Source organism: Equus asinus, chromosome 10 (genome assembly GCF_041296235.1).
Source record: "Equus asinus isolate D_3611 breed Donkey chromosome 10, EquAss-T2T_v2, whole genome shotgun sequence".
In the NCBI taxonomy this organism is placed as follows: domain Eukaryota; kingdom Metazoa; phylum Chordata; class Mammalia; order Perissodactyla; family Equidae; genus Equus; species Equus asinus.
This window is the reverse complement of record NC_091799.1, coordinates 83,461,723-83,487,142: the sequence shown is the minus strand read 5'-3', so window position 1 is coordinate 83,487,142 and position 25,420 is coordinate 83,461,723. Positions and strand designations below refer to the sequence as shown.

General features: G+C 42.8%; 1 protein-coding gene across 6 annotated transcripts in view; it reads left to right on the top strand.

Annotated features, from left to right (window-relative positions):
• PDZD2 (PDZ domain containing 2) overlaps positions 1-25,420 on the top strand; it is a 345,154-nt gene that overhangs the window by 117,999 nt on the left and 201,735 nt on the right. For all 6 annotated transcript variants that reach the window (XM_070519816.1, XM_070519813.1, XM_070519814.1 and 3 more), the window contains exon 2: positions 1,745-2,585. In XM_070519816.1, coding sequence (XP_070375917.1) covers positions 2,110-2,585 — 476 coding nt within the window. In that variant the 5' untranslated portion in view covers positions 1,745-2,109. The remainder of the gene's footprint in view (positions 1-1,744; positions 2,586-25,420) is intronic.

Below are 25,420 nucleotides of genomic sequence, written 5' to 3'. Positions count from 1 at the left end.
ACTTATTTAAAGAGCGTCTTGCCCAAAATATTTACCCTGTTTTCATATTATGGACCCGTCTGAACTGTGACTAACACCTCGAATTACAGACCATCAAAATTTTAATTTAAAGAACCTTTGAAAAATTGTTTTAGGTTGTCGAGAGTCTACAAGGTGACAGGCACTGTGCTGGGGTAGGGAGTATACTGATGAATAAGACACTGTCACTGTCTTTAAGGATCTCTCTCTCCACTGAGTATGAGAAACCTTAGAGATGATTGAGCTTAACTTTCTCATTTTACAGATGAGGAAATGGAGACTCATAAAGGTTGTTAGCCCTGATGGAAAATGTTTTGATTTATTCATAAGATTTTAATATGTCTGTGTGGAATTACTTTTTAGTGAGAAGGGTTACTTATTTTGGCCAAAGAAGACATTCAATTTTTGTACATGTACGGATTATCTTTTCTTTGATCTTGCATTTCTTTTTAATAGGCATGTGATTATGTAGATGATATTTGCTAAGTTTTTGATTTATTTGGAACCAGTTAATAGCTGGCACTCAAGTTCTTTGGAAACTCAAAACTTACTATATTGGAAATTTCTTTATGGTTACTGAGTAATAAGGTCATTTATTATTGACATGGCTTCTGACGCCTCTCCCATTTATTATGATTCCTTGTTAAATCACTTCCTGAGAAGGCTAGAGAATGTTTTCCATCTTAGATGGCACGGTTTATATTGACTTTGTCTTGGCAAAAGTGAAGTTCAGAGAGGAGAATGAAAGGGGTCATTTTTCTGCGTTTACAGACGATGGAGGTGAAAATTTTCCTTGGTAGAGAAGGAGAATTGGCGATGGAATTCAATGAACCTTTCACTGGGGGGACTTACTCTGTGCCAGGCACTGTGCAGAATTCAGAGAGGGAAAGGCTGCTGCCAGCTCTCTCAGGGGACACACCTGCTGCAGCTGGCCATGCAGGCTGTGAATGCATCACTGCTGTAAGCAGTGTGTTCAGGGACAAGCCAAGGAGGGGCCAAGTCTTCTCCCCCAGAAGCTTGGAGAAGATGGCTTTTGGGTTAGCCCAAGAGTAGGTCACTTTCAGTTTACCAAAGGAAAAGAAGAGAGGAGGCTAAAAGCTGTAGGATGCAAAGGGCTGTGATTCCCTCTGGATCTATGTGATCAAGGTGGAACCAATGGCTAAGCTTAGGACTGGTGTTGTCCTAGGGTAGAGCCTGAATCTCTCTGTGGTGTTGATTGGCTCCTCCTCTTGGTAGAATTGTCAGAACATAGTTCTGAAATGGAGAGACCTCCTGTGTATGCAGTTGGGCTGATGAAGGCAAATGGACATAGATTTTAACTTCCTAGGCACATAAGCTCTTAAACATGTCCAGAACTCCTCTACAATATTCTAAGGAGTCTCGTCACACAGCTTGCTAGTTGGATGTGAATTTGATGAGTGTTGTCCTGGCAATAGTCATCTCATTCCCTGCTGATAAGGAAACTTCCTGGAGAAGGTCTGCGTTCCAGAGGCTTCTTGTCTGAGTGGGTGTTTGTGTGTGTGTATGTATGTGCATTTGTGTATTTGTATGTGAGTCTGTGCATCTGTGTGTACAGAGTGGAGGGATCTCAGCTGAGGAATGGGGAGAGACATTAGGTTTCTGGCTCAAAAAGCAAACGTGGTCCTTCTATGATATAAGAAGCCATATGTCCTGTGTCAGAAGGCTCACTGTTGTGACTGGAATTTTTTGTCTTTCCCTCTTCCAGATGTGAATGAGTCCGGAGGAGGTCACCCTGTCACTGCTGAAGGAATGCCTCATTTCCAGGTCATTTGCGTGGGACCTGCTATGAAATGAAGCAAGCAAGGACTTCTTGGACACTTCCTTCCTTCCCTTGTTGAGCACTCCGGGCGTAGCAATTGTTCCACTGTTGTTCTAATTGTGTCTTGTCCTCCTCTTGCCAAGGCAAACAGCCCAGTCTCGAGTAGGTGTCCCTTAGGCTCGTCTGCCAGCCTGAACATGAACACAGGTAAAGCTGATGACAGCCAGAGTTCCCAAGGGACGTGGGGCCCCTTGGGGCCCAGCCCCCAGGAGCAGGTCCTCTCATGATGTTGGTGTCCGGGAGTGAGCACCATGCCCATCACCCAGGACAATGCCGTGCTGCACCTGCCCCTCCTCTACCAGTGGCTGCAGAACAGCCTGCGGGAGGGTGGGGATGGGCCGGAGCAGCGGCTCTGCCAGGCGGCCATCCAGAAGCTGCAGGAGTACATCCAGCTGAACTTTGCTGTGGATGAGAGTGCGGTCCCACCTGACCACAGCCCCCCAGGGATGGAGATCTGTACTGTGTACCTCACCAAGGAGCTGGGGGACACAGAGACTGTGGGTCTCAGTTTTGGTAACATCCCTGTTTTCGGGGACTATGGTGAAAAGCGCAGAGGAGGCAAGAAGAGGAAAACCCACCAGGGCCCTGTGCTGGACGTGGGCTGCATCTGGGTTACAGAGCTGAGGAAGAACAGCCCGGCAGGGAAAAGTGGGAAGGTCCGACTGCGGGATGAGATCCTCTCCCTGAACGGGCAGCTGATGGTCGGAGTTGATGTCAGTGGGGCCAGGTGAGTGGGGGAGCTTCAGCTGGTGTGGGGACTGGATGTGGGATGCTGTGGTTCACTTATGTCTGATGATCAGCTCTGCAGCTGCAGAGGGTTATGAGTCCTACTGTGGGGAAGTGTCAATGGCATTGATCCTATAAAGGGGAATATACACTCTCTAAGTTGATGTTTCATGATATTTATATTTTTCTTTTCTGCTTCATTCTCTCTTAGAGGACTCAGGCTCAGAGTATTTCCTTTTCCCCTGAAACTTGTGTTGGAAAGAAAAGAAATAGTACATGACACATGAGTATGAGATATGTCACATTGAGTTAGACCCTCTTGCCCATTCAACCCAGCATCTCTCCTCCAATTAGAGCACCAAAGTTTGGGTCCTGAATGTGTTTCCCATATCACATTAGTAACAGACTCACAATCCAGAAGCCCCTTGAGATGTTTAGAAATGTCTTCGGACTACCTGTGCACCCCGCCCTAGTTTCCCCATCTTGAAAGATCCACTTGGATCTCATCTGAGTGAGCATATTTCTGTTTTCTACCCGTGTGGCCACCCACCATGTCAGTAAGTTATGATTGGACTGTTTTGTTGTTTCCCAGGTGAATTGAGGTCCCTAAGACCACCTTCTACTTCAATGATTCACTAGAAGGACTCATAGAATTCAGAAAAGCTGTTATGCTCAGGGTTATAGTTTATTACAGTGAAAGGATCCAGATTAAATTCAGCAAAGATAAAAGGTGCGTAGAGTAAAGTCCAGGAGAGACCAGGTGCAAGCTTCCAGTTGTCTTCTCCCAGCAGAGTTGTACAGACAGTGCTCAACCCTCCAAGGAATGATGTGTGACAGCATGTATGGAGTATGGTCAACCAGAGAAGCTCATCTGAGCCTTGGTGTCCACAGTTTTTATTGGAGGGCCAGTCTCCTAGGCATGGGGTGCCTGTGTAGCTGACCTGAGTTATTCACTGTCCAGTCCTTCCGGAGGTCAGACTGATACCATGTGGCCCAAGGCCCCCACCATAAATCACCTTATTTGCTTAAACTATCTGGTATGGCCTAAAGCCCCATATATACAAAGACACTCTTGTCAGGCAAGATAGTCAAAGGACTTAGAGGTTACCTCCCAAGAGTCACTCAAGGGACAGTCCTTTCTATGGAATGTATATGGCTTGAATACCCCAAATCTGCCAAGTTAACCCTTTACTACACACCAAGTTTTTAGTGATGGGTATACATGAAAGAGTTGAGAAAAGAGAATTTTGAAGATATTGTGAGATGCAAACTTTTGTCAAACTTTCAGGGTCTTCTGTGATAAGGGCTCCTAGTCCCAGAAGGAGAGAATCATGGAGAGAAGGCCACCTTGAGAATCATGGTGACCTTTTGGTGAGGGAGACATCTAACCTAAGGAGACCCTGAAGGGAGGAAGCCAGAGCAGAAATACCTTGATTTTAATCTTATCCTTCCCTTCAGTCTCCTACCAGAGCTTTCCATTGGCAGAAACCAGCCAGAATCCAGTGGCAAGGGAGCCCGTTGATATTGTCCATACATATCAGCCTCTTGGGGCACAAGTAGGGTGGAGAACGGTGGAGAGTGGATGTGGAGGGTCAGTGAGAAGTCATCAGGTGCATACAGTGTGGTCCAAGTTTAAATGAGGCAGTGGATGGAAAGGACATAGCACAGAGCTGGCTGGCAAGTATGAGTACTACTCAGTAGACACTCTCACCAGTATTTCCTTTGGGTTTCCTCTTTGACTGAAGAGATTCTCCTGGCTAATGGCTGAGTGCCTGACTGGCAGTTTGGGGCAGAAGCTGCTCATTTTCAAGGAGAGTAAATTTTAAGAATCAAGAAGAGAAATGATTTTATTTGGGATTAGAGATTATTCTTAGAAAAGGAGCAGTGCTGACCACCATAGCACTCAAGATGCTATAAGGAGTTGAGAAAGTAATACTATTCCCTAGTGTCTGGACTTTTAGGGTTACTAGTGGGGATCACTATGAAGCTTGAGGTAGCCCTCTCAAAGCTGTCCCTGGGAGTCTTTACCATTTGCAGCTGCCTGATTTAAACAGGGCTGATTTGAATGGAAAGGAAAAGGAGGAGAAGGGAGGCAACATCCAGTGGGAGAGCATAGTGGTCAAGAGTTCCAGCTCGGGAGCCAGACAACTGGCGCTCCCTCCTCAGGTTCCCCCACTTACCAGTTGGTCAATCTTGGGAAAATTATCCCTCTTAGCCTCTGATTCCCCATCTGTGAAATGGGAACTATAACACCATTGATACCAATGGCTAATAAGGAACTAATGCACGTAAAGGGCTTAGCCCTATGTCTGGTAAATAGTGCTTAATAACTATTAGCATCATAATTATGATTATACATGAAGAGTGGTTTGGAAGACAGGAAATTTTGTATCCAAGAAGTTGCTGTATCTTTAGGATCTTGGAGAAGTTCTTCCCATACTGAAGAAATTTTCTCTTATCTATTCAGGAAGCTCTTCTCTCGTCCTGCTTAAGGATATGGAGTCTTTAGGAGGCAAAGTTTTCTGTCCCAGACTCTGAAAGCATATCTTACCTTGAAATGAGATGGCTTTCCAGCTACCAGGAGAGGATTCCTTGGTGATTTTAATTTACTTGTTGGAGGGAGTGATAGGATGATGTTCATTTTTGCAAAGAAAGAAGATACAGAAGAATGGAAAGGTGATGGGCCCAGGGTCGTGAGTGAAGGTGGAACACAAAACTAGATTCTTTAATGGAAGCTCTGAGGAAGGGGCAAGTATGGCGTGATGGAGGAAGCAGTAGGCTGAGTCTGGGATTCCAGGTTCTGTCCACAGGTCTTACAGCAACCAGTTTTGAGACCTTGGGTAATTGTGTCAGGATGCTGGAGTGGAGGTGGGAGGGAGGTTAGCTGTAGCTGCCTATGTTAACATATTAGGGTAAATCTATGAGACATTTCATTTGATCCACTTAAGCTGGTGTTATTGTTCCAGAAGCCCACAGAGGTGAAGTGGTGTTCCCCTGATGCCTGACCATTGATAGCTGGCATTGCTGAGGCTCAGTCTCTTTCTTCTGACTCCCAGCTACGTACCCAATCCAGTGCACCCAGCATATCAGGAAGAGATATTTATTTAGATGGGTGTGGCCATTTGGCATCTGGACTGGAATAGATGAAGCTGAGGAACTTGGGGAATGGAAATAGGAGAAAAGGTCAAGGAACAGGGCTGTGGGATCACTAATTGTTATACCTGGGTGTCTGAAACATACCCAGGATTCGTTTTAATTAAGTGTGGTAAGACATGCAGACATGGAAATGACTGTCACGAAGGAAGAAGTTTATACTCACAAATCCCTAGAAACAGGAGGGAAGCACCAGAGTCGGTCAGGAGGCAGAGGGAGAAGAAGAGAGAGCCTGGCCTAAAGCCTTTATTGGGGTTATCAAGGGAAAGAGTGGGCAAGGCATGGGAGTTACACTGTGTAATCTTAGGATTGGATAGTTTGAATCGCTTCGGCAGGCTCTGAGTTACAGGGGTGGTCTCCAGGTGTCCAGTACCTGGCCCAGGGTGATTTAGACAGGGGGAATATTGGCTTGGCATGTGAGGGTTTGATAAAGGAGATAGTTGGGGGTGTGGGCTCTGGACTGGTTGGTTTGTATATCAAAGGCACGTTCTCCAGGGAGTCATTTCCTACCAGGAATTAGCTAGCCCTGGGAGGGGCAATCTCTCCAAGATCAACATCCCCAAACCCAAAGCATCAAAAATGCAGAAAATATAGTTAATGCGTTGGGCTTCTGGAAATTTTCCACAGATTTACTGAGGAAATAAATCTTCCAAACATAACTTTTTTTACCAGTGAACAGTCATGACTCTGAAATTCCCTTCTCTGATGGTGCAATCATGTGTGCTTGTAGGACAGTGAAGGGCCAGGTAAGGGAAGGTTTACCCTGAAGCCACTGAGATGGGGGGGGGGGGGGAGGGGGCAGAGGGGGAAGGCCAAGACCCACTGCTTGGTCTTCAGGAAGCATGAAAGTGAATCGAGTAATGAGGCAAGGACCCCTGGAGTCCTGGTCTTCCATTGCTCATAACAGCCAAGAAGTTAACAAGACAGAAGAGAAGGAGACTAGCTCAATTTTTCAAGGTTCACTCCCTAATTCTCTGGAATAATTATAAGAAATATCGTTTATTGAGCAGTTGCTACCACAAGTGTACACTCTGCCATCTGCTGTCTCATTGAATACCTACCACGGCTCCAGAAAGGACAGCTTTAGATGAGAATCCTTGACCACAGAGAGGCCATGTACCTTGACCAGAGTCTCCTAAGGATGAAGCAGAACCAGATTTGAACTTGGGTCTATCTGCCACCACAGTCTGTGCGCCTAACTCCTGTGCTATACTACCTCAGATCTGCCCCAGAGCTATACTTTTTGGTCCTTGTCACGTCGTCTGGTGCTTAATTTCATGGATAGTTTACGGCTTCACAAAATACCTCCTCAGCATAATTGTAGACACCAGGGAAGAAAATAACTAGAACAAACTGTAAGGCTTCCTCCTACCCAAACTGACAAGGAAAACAGAAACCCCCCCACCTCATCTTATAAAAGGGAGCCCAATTTTAATTTCGAATCCTTTTGGCAAAAGCCAGAGCTTTAGGACTGGAACCACTTTGAGAGCAGGTATTAAGAAGTTTAAAGTGTTTTGAATATTCTCAAGATGTTCCTTTTCACTCTTTGTAACTGAGTTTCCTTCAACAAGAAATTTTTCCACAACCCAATGTAGATTCTGTCCTAAAAAGCAGTGAGTTGGAATTAGGGTTCTGTAGACCTCTCTGTCCCCCAGCAAACAGCCCCCTCGATGATCATGTGTCCACCCTTACTTGTAGACAGCAGATTTCAGGTGTCAACACACTCGCTTCCCACCCATCCCACCAACACAATAGGTGACCCACGCTATCACTTGGAATTAGAATACGAGGCCCTCTTTTGGGTGATCCATTCTGCTCCTTCTCTTGAGTTTGATTTTGAATTCAAAACTACCTTAAGTGATATTGTGGCTTGAATTCTGTCCCCCCATCCAAATTCTTATGTTGAATCCCTAACCCCCCAATATCTCAGAATGTGGCCTGTTTTGGAAATGGGGCCATTGCACATGTAATTAGATGAGATGAGGTCATATGCCCCTAATCCACTGTGACTAGTGTCCTTATGAAAAGGTAAATTTGAACACAGACATGCACACAGGGAGAATGCCATGTGAAGATTGGAGTTATGCTGCCATAAGCCAAGGAATGACCAGAAGCTGAGTGAGAGACCTGGAATAGATCCTTCCTTACTACCTCGGAGGAAGCACGGCTCTGCCAACACCTTGATCTCAGATCTTTAGCCTCTAGAACTATAAGACAAATTTCTGTTGCTTAAGCCACTTGGTTTGTGGTACTTTATTACAGCAGCCCCAGCAAACTAATACACGTGATATATCGACCCTGTCACCTGTGGCTAGTCGGTTATTCAGACAGTTTCCTTCCTGACAAGAGTTACTCTGGAAACTTTAGAGCGCTGTGGATGTTTTTGGAAAAGGGCATTCTGAAAATCGCGTGTGTGCTAAGTGTGGGAGGAGCAGGTGCAGAATGTGGAAGATGAGGTCATGGTTTGCTTATTTTAAAAATTAGCTTAGGGTCAATTTGGAAAGTTCTTCTCTGGGGAAAGAGCAGAGAATTCAGAGCCGTGGGTGTGATACCCTTCTACATCCCAGAACCAGTTCTGAAGCTAAACCTGCGACTGTCCCAAAATTACGGACCCCATTCAGCCTTCTCACTGGCTGATATTCCTGAAGTCCTCATTTGCTTCCAGGCTCCCCCAGTAGCTCTGGAAACTCTGCATTCTTTTGAGTGATAACAGCATCATCAGCATGGAATGAACTTCCAGAGAACTTTACGTGATGGGGGAAGGATATCAGTTATGTTTGATGTCACGTGCCCCATCTTGCAGGTGTGGCTGCTAACACACAGAGGAAAGTTTTGTTTGCGAGCTCTATCATACCTACTCTGGGGAAGATGGGATTTTCTGGAATGTTCTATTTACTTCTGTTTTGTGCAGGAAGAACTGGGAAGGTTTTTTAGATTAGTTCCTACAAGGAATACTTTGTAACCCCAGTTCCTCCCTCCCTCAGCTAGCTTTCTATAAGTAAACCAGATCTGTTCCCTGAGGACAGATTGTTCTAAATTGGTAACAAAATGTGGAATTAATTAAAACACAACCCACACACCAAAACAAAAACAAGTAGCCTTTTCTGAAAAGGAAAAGGGCCCATGTTTCACTTAAAATGTATTTTTCAGGATGTGAACCTTGACTGGACTTCTCTGTATATTAATAAACGTGAGCAGAGCATAGTATAAAGAACACAGGCCTCGGAGAGATGGATCTGGCTTCCAGACCTGCTTATTGGCCATGTGACTGTGGGCAAGTTACCTCAGCCACGGGAGGTTGATGCTATTTCCCCGATAGGGCCATTTAGTGGATGAGATAAGATGATTTACTTAATGTACTGAATAGACATTTGGCACACAGTAGATGTTCTATCAAAGGTAGCTTTTAACGCTCTTCCTGGTCGGCCTCCGGTGACCTGAACCCAGGGCACAGCATGCAACTGAGAACAGGCCTTTGAGTTTGAGGGACAGAGAAAAGCCTGAAACTCTGGCAACTCACTCAGCAGGTATGAGAATAACCTTCAGCTCAGAAACTGGGGTGATATTCAGATACTGAGCAACCAGTATGGCATGGGTACCAGCCGATGAGCAAGGATGCCGGCACATGCAGGAACAGGGTCCTGGAGCCCACAGGGCCAGACTGCACCTTTGAGTTACTGGAGTGTGAGAAGTCTGTGTGGTCCCAGGAGAGGGGCCAGGGTGCTGAGCTGGCAGCAGGGCCCGGGAGGCCCAGGACAATTGGCCAACTAGTACAGGAGCGTTACCTTACATACTGGGCAGACTAGCTGAATATCAGGCCTGGCCAGAAGTAACCTTCAGCACAGTACCCATTGCCTTTAAACTGTGTGTAAAATTAAATTTAGGGTTGTTACAAGCTCAGACTCTGGTTACCCATGGCAACCTTGAGTTCTCTCTAGGTTTCAGCAGATTTTAAACAGAGTGTCAAGAGGCTGCTAGAAGGTGTTACTGAGAGAAATGACTGCAGGTAGTGATGGAGGAGATCGCAGAGAGGTAGAATTGCCAATTATAGCTTTATAATATAGTCTCTGGGGCCATTTAGCATGAGGGTTCTACCTACCTGGATATGCCCAATGGCACCCGGCACTCTATTCAGGACTGTATATATAGTAAGAGGTGGTCATCATGGTGACCTAGAGACATTCAGGAAAGGTTAAATTATATTCAAGTTGCCATTTAAGAAGCCAGAGAAGCGTGTAATACACTTTAGAAAGATTTCCATTACAGAAGGTTAAAAGGAAAACAAGTTTCAGCATTTAAAATTCAATTATCTGGAAAACTCGTCATGTGGAACAGCCCATTCCCCAAGGATGCCATGGAAATGAGGCATTACAGGGCCTTACATTTGTGCCCACTTCATTCTTCTCAGTCTGCTTTCCCCACATGCTGTTTCATTTCATGACTTGGTTTCTGGAAGGTATCCCAGAGTTCATTCAAGTCCTATTTCCTCATTGTACCAAGGAGGAAACCGAGGCTCTGAGAGGTGGTTTCCCTAGGTCAAGTATCTTCTTAAGAGAAGAGCAAGGACTGGAATTTGGGACCTCTGATGCAAATTCTAGAACTTTTTCTCCAACACTGTGGATATTAACCAATGAAATTAGGATTTTTTGTCAACCAGTTTACTGTTGACAACAAAAACGAATAGATAATCAAGTTTTTCTACATATTCTCTACATATTTTTCTATATCCATTCTCTAAATGGATGGTAATTACATCTAGAACCTTCCTTCTCAACAGGAGTTTATCTGATAGCAGCTAAAAGTATAACTGATGGCCATTGGAATGGACAGTGGGAGCTTGCTTTCCCTCAGCTTTGCAGAGCGCTCTCTAGACTAGGCTGTGGAGGATCTTTCACCGTCGCCTGCCATCTTGTGGTTGAAGTCAAGCACAGGGAGAGAAAGTGCTGGGAGTTTTAGCCAAGTCTGTTAGTCATTAGGCTGTGTGGGCTCTCAACTGTGCTGTTAGGATGATGTTCTCGGCCCTCACAGCTCTCTCTAGAATGGCAACATCTGGGCCATCCCTGAGCAGAAAGTGACTCAGGCACCATCCCCCTCCTCTGGGTGCCTGGTGGCCTCCTGCTGCCCCTGGGAGGTGCCCTATTTGGTCCCCCCATGGCATCCTCTCCTAACACTCGCAGCCCTGGCCCTCAGGTCTCCCACAGGTTGGTGAGTAGCTGATCTGATAAACCCACTGCGCTGAGTTCTTTGTGATGGATGGTGGAGGGAAGTTGTCCTTCCCCAGTCTAATTCAAGCCTCCTAAAATCAGACAGCCTTAAGGAAAGTGTGAATAGCAGGGCAATGTGGTGGGTTCTTTCAGAAAACTGAGAACTTTGGTATGTCTTCAGTCACAGCCTACAGGTAATGTTTAGAGCCATTTACAGAGTGGCTTTTCAGGGTCCTGCTTGTTCGTATGAGGGAAGAGATTACATAAAAGGAGCCACTTTCCATGAGTTAAAGGGGTTGAGGATGCAGAGCTCCATCCAGAGATGCTCTTTAATTTCATCCCAGTGACCTGCTTCTCCTCTGGTACCCCCATCAGAGCCACTGCTTGGTGATTGACTTCAGCCATGGGAGATGGAAAACCCAAATCTCCCACTTAAGACACTCGCTTTGAAACTTTTAGCATTACTTTCGGGAATTGTCGTAATTGTAATTGTAAACCATAAAGAGAAAAATGATAAAAGCATCTTTGTGTGATCATAGTACTACTGGCCTGACTTCATGCCCTTCTCCTCTCTATGGTCACTCCCAGGCCATTTTCAGCTATTTCTTAACTTCTACTTCATTTTTTACGTCCAGGTATTAAATAAGTGATAAGCATTTTTATTCTCTCGGTTTGGGCACCAGGTGCCTCAAATGACTCTTGAGATTTTCTTTTCTGAAAGGTCATTGAGTTCCGAGTTTTGACACCTGTTTCGGCCATTGTCCCCCTGTCAGTCTTCTGAAGCAGAGGCAGGTAACCGCATGGCCTGGCTCAGATGTTCATAATTAACCTGTTTGCCAAGCACAGAGGTTAAAAGACTTGAATTCCTGTCTTTTGGTGTTCAACTATGGCTTGCTGCCTCCTTCAGGAGGGGATAAAAATCTAATATTTTCAGGACCCAAGTATATATATCTCTCTTTTGTGCAATTTGTAATAAAACATGGGTTTTAAACAGTTATATAGATTTCTTCATGGGATTCTTTGAAGTATTATCTCCCTCCAAAGATTTTGTTTGTTTGTTTGAGGAAGATTAGCCCTGAGCTAACATCTGCTGCCAATCCTCCTCTTTTTGCTGAGGAAGACTGGCCCTGAGCTAACATCCGTGCCCATCTTCCTCTACTTTATATATGGGACGCCTGCCACAGCATGGCTTGCCAAGTGGTGCCATGTCCGCACCCGGGATCCGAACCGGCAAACCCCAGGCTGCCAAAGTGGAACATGTGCACTTAATCACTGCACCACCAGGCGGCCCCATCCCTCCAAAGATTTTGAGGGTGTGAGTTTAAGTTACACAATATATAAAATGGTTATGAAGATGTGACACTGGTGGCTTTTTGGATGACCCAGTTTATCAATGTTGAAATGTGTAGACAACACTCAGCGGTGTGAGTATCTGGGTTCTTTGTGACTCCAAGCCCAGAAACCTGGATGCAGGGGCATCGGTGATGGTCTAATAACTGAATCATTTCACAGTTACTCGTTCAGGGCTCTTTCGGCACCAGAAAAAGGATGATGCTGTCCTTTACAATGTCTCTAGGACTTAAATTTAGCCCTTTCCTTTGGGGAGGGACGGGAGACGGAGGGCTGGGCTCTTTCCATAGCTGAATTGTGTGTTTGCTCAGCCTTAAGGGGGGACTCGAAGGTGAGTCCATTTAGATAGGCTGGGATTTCTTAAGAAATTTTTGACCTTTGGGATCACAGGTATATTTTCACAAATGTCCCTGCAGGAAGCCTGAACTATTATGGGAGCAGGAGGGGCTAGGTGTCCTTAAAAATTCAAACCCCGTTGATTGCAAGTCTCTGTTGAACTGCGTGGCAAGTCTTGAGGTTTTTTCCTGACTCAAAGGTTTTATTTAGTCCAGATATCCATTCCTGTGAAGTCCTTGCCTGACCCAGCAGAATGGGCAGAGAGGACTGGAATGGCAGTCACCCAAGTGGGACGCCCAAGAAGATCCACGGGGTGAGGGAAAAAATTATTGATATCCCAAGACGTATTTTTTTATCTTAAAAAAATAAGAAGTTTAGCACAACCAGAAGCACTCACAACTAGAATATACAACTATGTACCAGGGGGCTTTGGGGAGAAGAAGAAAAAAGAAGAAGATTGGCAACAGATGTTAGCACAGGTGCCAATCTAAAAAAAGTAAATAAATAAATAAAAATAATAAGTTTAGCTTAACTAATATTTTAGATGTGGATTGACACTGGAATCCTTATATCCTTATTCAGTCTGTGTGTCAGAGGGTCCTATGTTCTGTGTGGTATGTGACGTGTCCTGAGGGAAGAAATGGTGGTCTACAAAGTCCCCTCACTGGTTAATTCACTTTTTTTTTTTAAAGATTGGCACCTGAGCTAACGTCTGTTGCCCATGTTCTTTTTTTATTTGTCTGTCTTCTTCTCCCCAGAGCCCCGCAGTACATAGTTGTATATTCCAGTTATGGGTCCTTCTGGTTCTGCTATGTGGGACGCCACCTCAGCATGGCCTAGTGAGCAGTGCCAGGTCTGCGCCCAGGATCCGAACCAGCGAAACCCTGGGCCACCAAAGTGGAGTGCACGAACTTAACCACTCGGCCACAGGGCCAGCCCCTAGTTACTTCACTTTTGACTTATTTCAAGGGACTGTAGTTTATGTAGGCTCACTCAGTGAAGTAGATTTATGGATTAAATTATTTCATTTTAATTAAATTAATCTTTACCAAATGGACAGATAAAATTCTTGAGGGGAAAAAAAGATTAAAAATAATATAATCAATGCAGATGTAAGCAAACTATAAGAAAATAGCTGAGTTGACCCTTCTCTTACCACTGGTGTGTGCTCAGATACATGAGGAGGTAAAACGATAACAACCTATTCAAACTGACAAGAAGTCACAACAAAAAAAATAGAATTTGAAGCTATCAAGAGACTATGTGAAATAGAAATTTCCAGCCTCTATTATTAAAGAAAAACGTCCCCAGAAGCATAGATTGTGCCTTGAATTAATGCTTAATGATGGTATAGGGCCATCATAATTAGCAAGATATTTAAAATCTAAATATCTGCAACATGAATACAAATAGTTTGAAATCTTTTAGCAGTGTTTAAAATTATGCAATACTAAATGCAGTCCAGAATTTTACTAAACTGAATATTTAAGAGCCTATTTGGAATTTATTTTTACTTAATTGCTTAAGGCAAAAATTCGTATATCATTAGGAAAACACTCATTCTTCCTGATGCAGTAAGAATAGCTAATACAATACATGGAAAACAACGTAGCTGCAAATTTTAGTCAGCAAATTGTATTGGAAGATGCACAGAAACATTGCTGAAGTTTTAAAGAAACAGTATGCAGTGTGGGAGGTTTGCTATGCAGTTGGAGGAAAGTACTGCTATTTCTTGCATGTTCCAAATAAGGGTGTTTGCTTGATTCTGTTTCAATAATGAAATAGAACACCTACTTATTTGTGAGTCACTAAAGGAAAGAGATACCAGAAAAGATGTATTTTCCAAAGTCAATGACATCGTTAGTTAAAATAATGCTTTATGGGAAAATTATGTAAGGTAACAGCTGCTTTGACTAGAATAAAAAAGAATTCAGAGTAAGGTTACAAAAATAGGCTAGAACATGAAATTGATTCACCACGTTGGTCCTCGGAAAGTTAATGCAACAAAGAAGCTAAGCACTGAAGTCCCAAAAATGCTGAGGGATGTCATCAGTATGGTTAATTTTATAAAAATAAGACCTTTAACATTAGTAGAATTTTTACTCTTCTCTATAATAAGATGGGGAATGATCATGAAATGTTCACTATTAGAGGTCTGATGTTTGTCTTGAGGCACAGCACTTAGAGTAATGAAACTTACAGATGACTGTGTGTTTTTTCTTCTACAAAGAAGGCAAGTGTTTCAAATTTGCCCCCTCTCTGAAAACAAGTGGTTTTCAGTGACCTGCTTCCTGGAGGGTATTTCTGCAAACAACAACAACATGCGTAACCTGTCTCTCCAAGGTAAAGATGATGTTCTAACAGTGCGTAAGAAAGTAACTACTATTAGAGAAACTCATGCTATGGAGAGAGCATTTTCAAAATGAATTTCTGGAAATGTTTCCATACTTATATGACTTTTTTTTTTTTTTACAGAATTGGTGTTTGTCAACAAAAAGTTTTATAGGCACATTTGAAATTGTAAGAACAAAATTTTCTATTTTTAAAATCCTCCAAAGAATTTTAAAGAACTTATATGTTACAAACTGTTTTAAGGGCCAGCCTGGTGGCCTAGTGGTTAAGTTTGGCGTGCTCTGCTTCCATTGCTCAGGTTTGGTTCCCAGGCATGGATCTACGTCACTCGTCTGTCAGTGGCCATGCTGTCATGGCGGCTCACATACAAAAAGAGGAGGATTGGCAACAGATGTTAGCTCAGGGCAAATCTTCCTCAGCCAAAACAAAAAAGAAAACTATTTTTAAAGACACTACCTTTCAATGACTTTGTAAGAAAAACTCAACCAAGTTGAAAATTAACACGAAGTTTCAACCAAAACCTTTGTACAAGTGGTGGATAGGGTTGGAAAATGAATATTATGATTGATTAAATGCTGCCGCTAATGTCCTTCTTCCATTTGGATCCACGTATCCTTCTGAGATATCTTCAACTATGGCAGCCCTTCAAACCAACATCCATTTGTTCTGAACTTCAAGTCATACTTGTGAATTATCGCATCCCAAAGTAAGTCAAGTTTTTGAAGAACTTGAAGTATATTTAACTATATAGCTTTTCCTAAAAATAATATTCACTTTATATAATTTATTTTAATAAAAGTGAAAAAAGGGGCCAGCCCAGTGGCACAGCAGTTAAGTTCGCATGTTCTGCTTTGGCGGCCCAGGGTTTGCCGGTTCAGATCCCAGGTGTGGACGTGGCACTGCTTGGCAAGCCATGCTGTGGCAGGTGTCCCACATATAAAATAGAGGAAGATGGGCACGGATGTTAGCTCAGGGCCAGTCTTCCTCAGCACAAAGAGGAGGATTGGCAGCAGATGTTAGCTCAGGGCTAATCTTCCTAAAAAAAAAAGTGAAAAAAGATTTTAAAATATTAAGCACTTCATGTTAAGTGTATATTTTTAAAATACCTGTTTCCTATGTTTTATAGTGCATATATATTGTGTTAGTACGACAGTACATTCATGCATCAAATAAATAAATGTACATGTTGGGGCTGGCCCAGTGGTGCAGTGATTAAGTTCACAGGTCCCGCTTAGGTGGCCCAGGGTTTGCCAGTTCAGATCCCGGGTATGGACCTATGCACCACTTGTCAGGCCATGCTGTGGCAGGCATCCCACATATAAAGTAGAGGAAGATGGGCACGGACGTTAGCTTGGGGCCAGTCTTCCTCCACAAAAAGAGAAGGATTGGCGGTGGATGTTAGCTCAAAGCTAACCTTCCTCAAAAAAAAGAAAAAAAAAACAATTGAAAAGAAAATAAATAAATAAATGTGCATGTATTGGAGGTGGATACTCAAATCTTTTTTTTACTGAGAGACACAAGAAATCCAAATTTCTAGCGTAGTCATCTCACAGGTAGAGAGGTTAGCCCTGTCCTCCTAAGGAAATGTCTCATTTGAGATTTGTGGGATGTAGGTGTTTTCTGTCAAGCCTGTGCCCACCACTCCTCCTCAGCTGGCTCGCCAGAGGGCGGGTTTCCTTGGGCTCTGCAGGCTGGACCCTCTTCCTAAGCTCTCCCGATTCTTCATCACTTGCTTTCTAGGTGACCCTGGTGTGTCCTGGTCAGCCATCCCACTGAGCACAGACACACTGGCTCCCCTCCTGTCAGTCCTCTTGCTAACTGCTGGCTCCCTGGACCATTTTGCAAGCTCCCTTTGGTTCATTAGTCTTCATTTCAGAGCAACATATTTATAAAGCTATTACTTAATTCCTCAGGTACCCAGGTCCTCCCCAACACTAATCATTATTTATTTCAGTAGCAACATTAAAACATTGAAATAACATTTTAAAGGAAAGAATGACTTGGCAATTCTACTACACTAATTCTCAATTAATTTAATTTTCCTATGTTACTATCTAATTTGTGACTATGCGAATATAGCTCCACCAAGCTAACTCAACAGATTTAATTTGACTATTTCCATCTCATCTGTGTTCATCTGCAATATGTATTTTTCAAACTACCTTTCTTAACTATAATTTCTATTGGAAAGTAATGCATGTACATGGGAAAGCGTTCGAATGGAACGGAAGGAGAGTGAGCGACGAGTCTCCTCCATTCAGACCCCACTCTCTAGTCACTACCATCAGCTGCACCCCTGAGCCCCACTTTGTTACCATTTTGGAGGTATCTTTCCAAGAATTCTCTAAGCATACACAAGTTCCCTGTGTTATTTCTCTTTTACACAAATGGGGGCACACTATTCACACTATTCTGCATCTTTTTTTTTTTAACTTATCTTAGGGGCTGGCCTGGTGGTGCAGCGGTTAAGTGCGCACGTTCCACTTCGGCAGCCCGGGGTTCACCGGTTTGGATCCCGGGTGCGGACATGGCACCACTTGGCACACCATACTATGGTAGGTGTCCCATATATAAAGTGGAGGAAGATGGGCACGGATGAGAGCTCAGGGCCAGTCTTCCTCAGCAAAAATAAGGAGGATTGGCAGGAGATGTTAGCTCAGGGCTAATCTTCCTCAAAAAAAAAACTTGGAGATTGCTTCATATCAGAAGAACACATCACTTTCTCTCTCATTCTTTTTAGCAGCTGTATAATATTCTGCCAAAGCATTCTTTTTCTTTATTTTTTTTTTTAAGATTGACATCTGAGGTAACATGCGTTGCCAATCTTTTTTTTTCCTCCTCTTCTTCTTCTCCCAAAAGATCCCCCCTGCCCCCCGACCCGAGGACATAGTTGTATATTCTAGTGGTAGGTCCTTCTGGTTGTGCTATGTGGGACACCCCCTCAACATGGCTTGATGAGCAGTGCCATGTCCATGTCCAGGATCCAAACCAGTGAAACTGCAGGCTGCCAAAGCAGAGCACGTGAACTTAACCACTTGGCCACTGGGCCAGCCCCATCACCAAAGGGTTCTAATGTGATTTATTTAATCAGTCATCAATTGATGGGCATTTTCATTGTACAGTCTTTTTTGCTGTGTCAATAATTCTGCAGAAATTTTATGTTCTTGTGTCTTTATGTACTGTACATAAATGTACAGATACATTTATATGAAGGATACATTTCCAGAAGTGGAAATCTCAAACAAATCATGTGTTTAATTTTTTACTCGTATTGCACATTGCTTCACCTAAGAGGTTACACTATTTTGTATCCCCACTGACAGTATATAAAAGTGCTTTTTTTCACAGCTTCACCAATACCATAGGAATACTTGTAAAACATTGAACCATACTATACACAGAATTCTGTATTATCCCGTTTCACTTAACACATTCAGGCATGTTCCACCTTATTAAATAGTCTTGATAGGCATAATCATCAATGATAATTTAAGTAAGCATACTTTTTCTGTGATTCCTAGTTTTCAATACTGTGCATAACACTGCATTTAAAATGCTATGACTGGGGCTGGCCCCATGGCCTAGTGGTTAAGTTTGCATGCTCTGCTGCAGGCAGCCCAGTGTTTTGTCGGTTCGAATCCTGTGCGCGGACATGGCAGTGCTCATCAAACCATGCTGAGGCAGCGTCCCACATGCCACAACTAGAAGGACCCACAACAAAGAATAGACAACTATGTACTGGGGGGCTTTGGGGAGAAAAAGGAAAAAAAATAAAATCTTTAAAATGCTGTGACCATGCTTTTTTTCCTTTTGAATCATGCTCTTGGAACACATTTCCTGGAATGAAGGTACTGTGTCAAAGAACATTTTGCCAAATTGCTTTTCACAAATGGTTTTACCAAATTACACACTTAGTAAAAATACATCAGTGCCAGTGTAAGGACCATTTCAGGATTGGTTATCATAATTTAAAATTATGTTTAATGGATAGAATTATGGCCCACTTTTATGGTTTTAATTTGCATTATTTCATCAGGGAGTTTGACCATTTCCTCTAGGGGTTTTTTTTGCCTATTTTATTTTACCTGTTGTCTAAAACATCTATTCCTGTCTTTTGTCCACTATCTGTTGGAGTCTTAATCTTCAGCATTAGAATATGCATTTAGATGTTACAGCTCTTAATCTTTTTGCCTTATGTGGTTAAAATCCCCCTTAATCTTTTAATAGATTGTTATTACTGTGCAGAAGTTTTAACTGTTTCTATAGGTAAGTTTGAGGATTTTTCTTTGTAATTTTCTTTTCACTGCTTCAAATCTTAGGAGGTTGCCATCGTCCTAAAGACCTGAAACTCTCTTCTACGAATTTTCGTGATTATATTTTAAATATCTTTATAATTTAAATTTTAATTCAGCTGGCATTTATTTTGATGTATAGTGGAAATTTTATGTCTATGTTTTTCTAAATTGCTGTGTAATTATCCAAACACTACTTATCAATACTTAATTTTCCTCAGTTAATTTGTGAGGCTTGATTTGTTCTGATACACACATGTACATACATTTCTATTTCTGGATGTTCCGTGTTACTCTTCTGATCTGTATGTCTATTTTTATGCTCATCACACAGTAGTTTGATCATGTGTAACATCTAGTAGTGCTGGTTCCCTCCTCTGTCTCAGTGCTGAAATTTTTTCTGATATTATTTGAAATTCTTACCCATTAAGAATTAATTATCTTGAGTCATGGTGTTGAGTTTCAAGGCCCATCTCAGGGGGACACTGTCTTTTCTAGTGTGGTCCATCCTTCAAGGCCCAGTTCAAATCCCTGCCATGAAATCTTTCCTTCTCCGTGTCCTGGGAACACCTGTGATCTGCACACACACACACGGTTTGTTTCTATGGCCGTAGTAGGCAGGTTCTAAGATGGCACCCAGGATTCCACATGCTCCCACCTTGTACATGCCCTGTATGACCCCCAGGACTGTGAATTTGATGGCTTTTACTCCATGATGGTGGTTATGTCATAAGGCATAGTTGACTTTAAGAAAGGGAGATTATCTGGGTGGGCCTGACCTAATCACATGAGCCCTTTAGAAGCAGAATTTTCTCTGGCTGGTAGCAAAAGGGGCAGTCAGGGAGACGTGTTCCAGCTGACCTGGAGGACAGCAAATATCCACGCTGTGAAGTGGTGACGGAAGGGTGCCACCTCCAGGAGCTAAGAGCAGTCTTAGTCCACTAGCAGGAAAATGGGCACCTCCGTCCTAAACCTGCAAAGAACTGAACTCTGCCAACAACCAGTGAGCTTGGAAGAGGTCCGGAGCCCCAAATGAGATTGTTGGCAGCCCCAGCCAACAGCGTGATGTCAATCTCATGAACACTGAGCAGAGAACCCCACCGTGTGGTGCTGTACGTCTGACCTACCGAACAGCAAGCTAAGAAATAGGCATTTCCCCAAAGCCTCCATATTTGTGGTCATTTGTTACACAACAACAGAAAATTAATACAATGGCCACACACAATTTAGTACTTAATCACGTTCATGTCTTTTACTAATTGTTTCACATGTGTAAATCTCATTTCCCCCTAATCAGATTATAAACTCCCTGAGAACAAAACCAAATCTGGTGTTTCTTCTCTATCAGCCGTGTTATCTACCTTGCCCTAGGGGCTGCATTGGGAGGCAAGGTGGGCTTGGTGGTTAACAGCCAGGCTTCAGAATCAGACTGCTTTGGCTTAAATCTTGGCTCAACCTCTCTAAGCCTCAGTTCCCTCATCTTTAAAATGGGAATAAAATGCATTGGATAAATTACTGAAAGATACACAAATGTTATCAGCAGTTACTTCTGAAGGTGGGAGATGATAGGATCAAATTTTATTGGAGGGTTGTGAGGATTAAATGAGATGATGTTTATGAAGCTTTCAGTAGGGTGCATGGCAAACTCTATAAATATTAGCTCATTGTTATTCAAAAGAATAGACTCTTCGACATGCTTCCCACAGTTCTGTATGTTCTATATGTGCTAAATTTGTTTGGTACCATGTGTCCCCGGCCCTGTCTCCCTTGCCCTGAGTGCGCACACACACACACACACACACACACACACACACACCCCTACCTCCACACACTGGCCATCCACCAGAGATGGATAAACTAAATCCAGCCACTCGATTTGACTGGTAACCCATTTTGTCTCCTGGGAATTTGGAATCAAGCCAGTGAGAGAACAAGCTGCTTAGCTATTTGAGAGGAGCTGAAGGGTCAAATGGAGTCAGGTCCAGAATCACATCCAGGGAGAGCCAGAGCCACAGGCCTGAAGTCACAAAAGGGCAGACATCAAGAGGAAGCTGGTCCTTTTAGAGGAACACAGAGTGGACATGCAGAAAGGAGCAGGGCCAAGAGACAATGTCCCCAGAGACAGAGGGATGGGACAGGAGCTTCCACGGCCTTAGGGACCTTGCAGTTCCCAGCACCCGTTCCCACAGCACCTGACTGGACCTGTTTCCACTCGATTTCCACGTCCGCACAAAGGATCCCCTGTACACACATAAGCCCTGGCCGAAAGGCTGCAGCTGGTGACAAATCAGTCAGGGTCTAATAAGTCCTAGGACACCAAGCTTGAGCGCTGACTCCGCGGAAATGTGAAAGAAAATTAAATTGTGTTTCCTTTTGGTCTTTTTCCAGACTTTCCACTGTCAGCACAGTTGAGTTCCCAGTGGCCTCTGGAGGGCACTATTCAATTAAGTTTATTCCATGCTTGCGCACATAGGCTATCCAGAGTGTTTAAGAAAAGGGCGGTTGACAAAATAGTTGGCATTTACTGAGTACTTACAATGTGCTAGCCGCTGCGCTGGTTGCTTTCCGTAAATTTTGTCTTAAGCACAATTCTTCTCGGCAATTATAGATTATTCTCTAGCGTTATAACCTGTTTCTACAGGTACGTTAGTAACAGGTGTCAAGCAAAATGAAAGGTTTTTTTTCTCTTTTAATGAGGTTACATCTTCTGATAGGAACCAGTTCAAGCTCAACTGGCCCTCCTCTACATTATGTATTTGGACATAATTTGCATTTTTACTGGCATATATTCCTTTTTAATGAGAAAAACAAGGAATTAAATATGGCACCTTTATAAAACGGGGTGGGGGAGAAATGGGATGATGTATTTGGTTAACAGGGGTATAAATTAGCTGTGTCCCTCTTGTCTCCCAAGGGTGAGGTCTTTCTTGCTCATACCTTTTAGCACCACACCTTCCCCAGGTCACTGTGTTGGTTTCAAGCCAGGCTGATGGCTGCTACCGAGTGGGACTGTGGTAAGGGAGGAGTTATTGCTTTTCTCTACCTGGCTTAATGCCACCATGTTGGGAGCGTAGGAATGAGGTTCTAGAACTTTTCGGGGCCTCTGAGAGGTCTAAACACAACTATTGGCCCATCTCTGTTTCCTTTATTGTTTTTACAAGATATTTGGAAACCCTGTTTGTTCATTAGATGTTATCAATGTCAATAAAAATATTTACCAAATGTCCTTGGGAGCCAGAATCCTTACATATATTCTTCTCATTTAATTCTTACAACAGCCCTATGAGGTAAGAGGTTAGTATTATTATCTTCCTTAAGAGATGAGGAAATTTCGGCTAAGAAAGATTAGGTAAACATACCTGCTAAGGGACAGAGCCTGAAACTGAGCCGAGGTTTACCTGCCTCCAAGTCCTGAGTTCTTTTTGCTGGGCTGCTGTGTCAGTTAATACCCATCCCACAGATATGTCTGTCCTAATAGCACCTCCATCCCAAAGAGGAAGCATGTCTCTTCCCCTATAAGGAGAGGACAGTAATAATTTGGTAAGCAACAACCTGACCAGGGCACCTCAAGCTCCTTATTTGTGATTTCTGTCTCCCACCCCTGTCCACTGTGGAGGGGAAGAACTGGCAATCAGGAAATCTGCCTCTAGGCAGTTTCTTAATCTCTCCACTTTTTTATTCATATAAGGATATCTATTGACCATCTACTGTGTTTTGGCCCTGGTTCTACATATTAGAGAAATACTGGTGTACAAGACATACAACATCCCTGATTTTATGCGGCTGGCATCCACACCTTGGAAAACTGCCTTACCCTTGGGGTAGGGTAATGTGATTAATAACAATATGAAGGAATTTTTAAAGTAAACTTTCTTGTTTTATAACAGCTTTATTGAGATATAATTCACGTACTATAAAATTCGCCCTTTTAAAGTATACAATCAAATGGTTTTATATATTCACAGAGTTGAAGATCAATATCCATTTTTAGAAACCTTTTTCATCCTTCTAAAAAGAAGCCCCATACTCATTACCAGTCATTCCCCACTTCCTGCTTCCCCTAGCCCCGGCAACCACTAATCTACTTTCTGTCTCTGTAGATTTGCCTATTCTGGACTTTTTGGTGTGTGGTCTTTTGTGACTGGCTTCTTTTACTTAGCATAATGCTTTCAATGTACATCCATGTTGTAGCATGTTACAGAACTTCACTCCTTTATGTTGCCAAATAGTATTTCATAGTATGAGTATACCACATTTGTTTAAGCATCCATCAATTGATAGGCATTTGGGTCATTTCCACTTTTTAACTATTATAAATAATGCTGCTGCAAGCATTGGTGTACAAGTCTGAGTATAGACATATGTATTCAGTTCTTTTGGGTGTATGCCTAGGAATGGAAATGATGGTCATGTGGTAACTCTACATGTTACCATACTCTAACTTTTTGGGGAACTGCCAAACTGGGTTCCAAAAGGGCTGTACCATTTTACTTTCCCACCAGCAGTGGATGAAGGTCCTAATTTCTTCACATTCTCACCAACACTTGTTATTTCTTTTTATTATTACAGCCATCCTAGTGGGTGTGAAGTGGTATCTTATTGTGGTTTTGATTTGAATTCCCTGATGACTAATGTTGAGCACCTTTTCATGTGCTTTTGGGTGTTTGTATATCTTTGGGAAAGTGCCTACTTCAATCCCTTACCCATTTTTAGATTGTGTCAGTTGCCCTTATTTGTTGTTGAGTTGTAAGGTCTTCATATATTCTAGATACAAGTCCCTCATCAAATAAATGATTTGCAAATACTTTCTCAGGTAGCTACAGATGTTAAACAATTGTCACTGATTGTTTTCAACAAATGACCTAGGGATAAGGCTGTACTTGTAGAGTCAGCTCTGAATCAAGTCAAATAAAGATAAGTCCTGAAAACAGAGCTTTTCAGAGAGCTGCCAGATAGGTCAGATACTGACAGTTCTCTGGGGATAGGGCTGCTGAGGACCTTTAAACTTGTTCTGAGTCAGTGGCAGCTACGCTGCTTGTTTCCACAGCTACCATAGTTGTGAGGCTCTTGGTTTTCAAGGCTATGTGGAGCTGGAGAGAAAGGGGTGGTAATAGTATAAGTTAAAATGCCACAAAACTCACCATGCTTACTGAGGTTCAGCCATTTTTCTTGAATAAGTGCTTCTTAGTCTGCTTCCAGCCTCTAGTTAATTTCCAGAGTTCTGAAAAAGTTGCATTTGATAATTTTTTCCAGTATTCTTGTTGATTTTATGGAGGAGTGGGTTTTTAGAAGTCCTCATTCTGTCATTCCAGAGGGCTTCCTCCAATAAACCTGGTTTTTTTGGAAGTATAACGTACATAAAGAAAAAGGCACAGGGTCAGCCCTGTGGCTGAGTGGTTGAGTTGCACACTCAGCTTCGGCGGCCCAGGGTTTCACAAGTTCAGATTTTGGACATGGATCTAGCACCGCTCATCAAGCCATGCTGAGGTGGCGTCCCACACAGTAGAACTATAACAACCTACAACTAGAATATGCAACTGTGAACTGGGGGGCTTTGTGGAGAAGAAGAAAATAAGAGATTGGCAACAGATGTTAGCTCAGGTGCCAATCTTTTTTTTTTTTTTTTTCATTAAGGTTATAAAAGTTAACATCCTTGTGAAATTATAGTTGTACATCATTATTAGTCATGTTGTAGGTACACCACTTCACCCCTAGTGCCCTCCCCCCACCCCCCTTTCCCCTGGCAACCACCGATCAGTTCTCTTTGTCAGGTGCCAATCTTTAAAAAAAAAAAAAACCTTGCTCAGAAAAAGGCACAAATCATGTGTTCAGCTAGTAAATTTTTATATTAACCATCACCCAAATCAAGCAACAGAACTTTACCAGCACCACAGAGCCCTCTTTCATACCCCTTACCAGTTATTAACCAAAGTAAATTAGTATTAATCATCACAAGATCACTTTCCTGTCCAGTATCATCATGGTTTTCGCTGACTCTCTAGTTGACTCTGTTCAAATTTCTCCCCAAACTACTCCCTTAAGACATTTGATCTAATGGCATCTTTCTTTCTTTGTTAAATTTATTTTTAAAATTTTTAAAATTTTCTTTTTATTAATTATCCTACTTAGGGCACCCACTTATCTCCGTC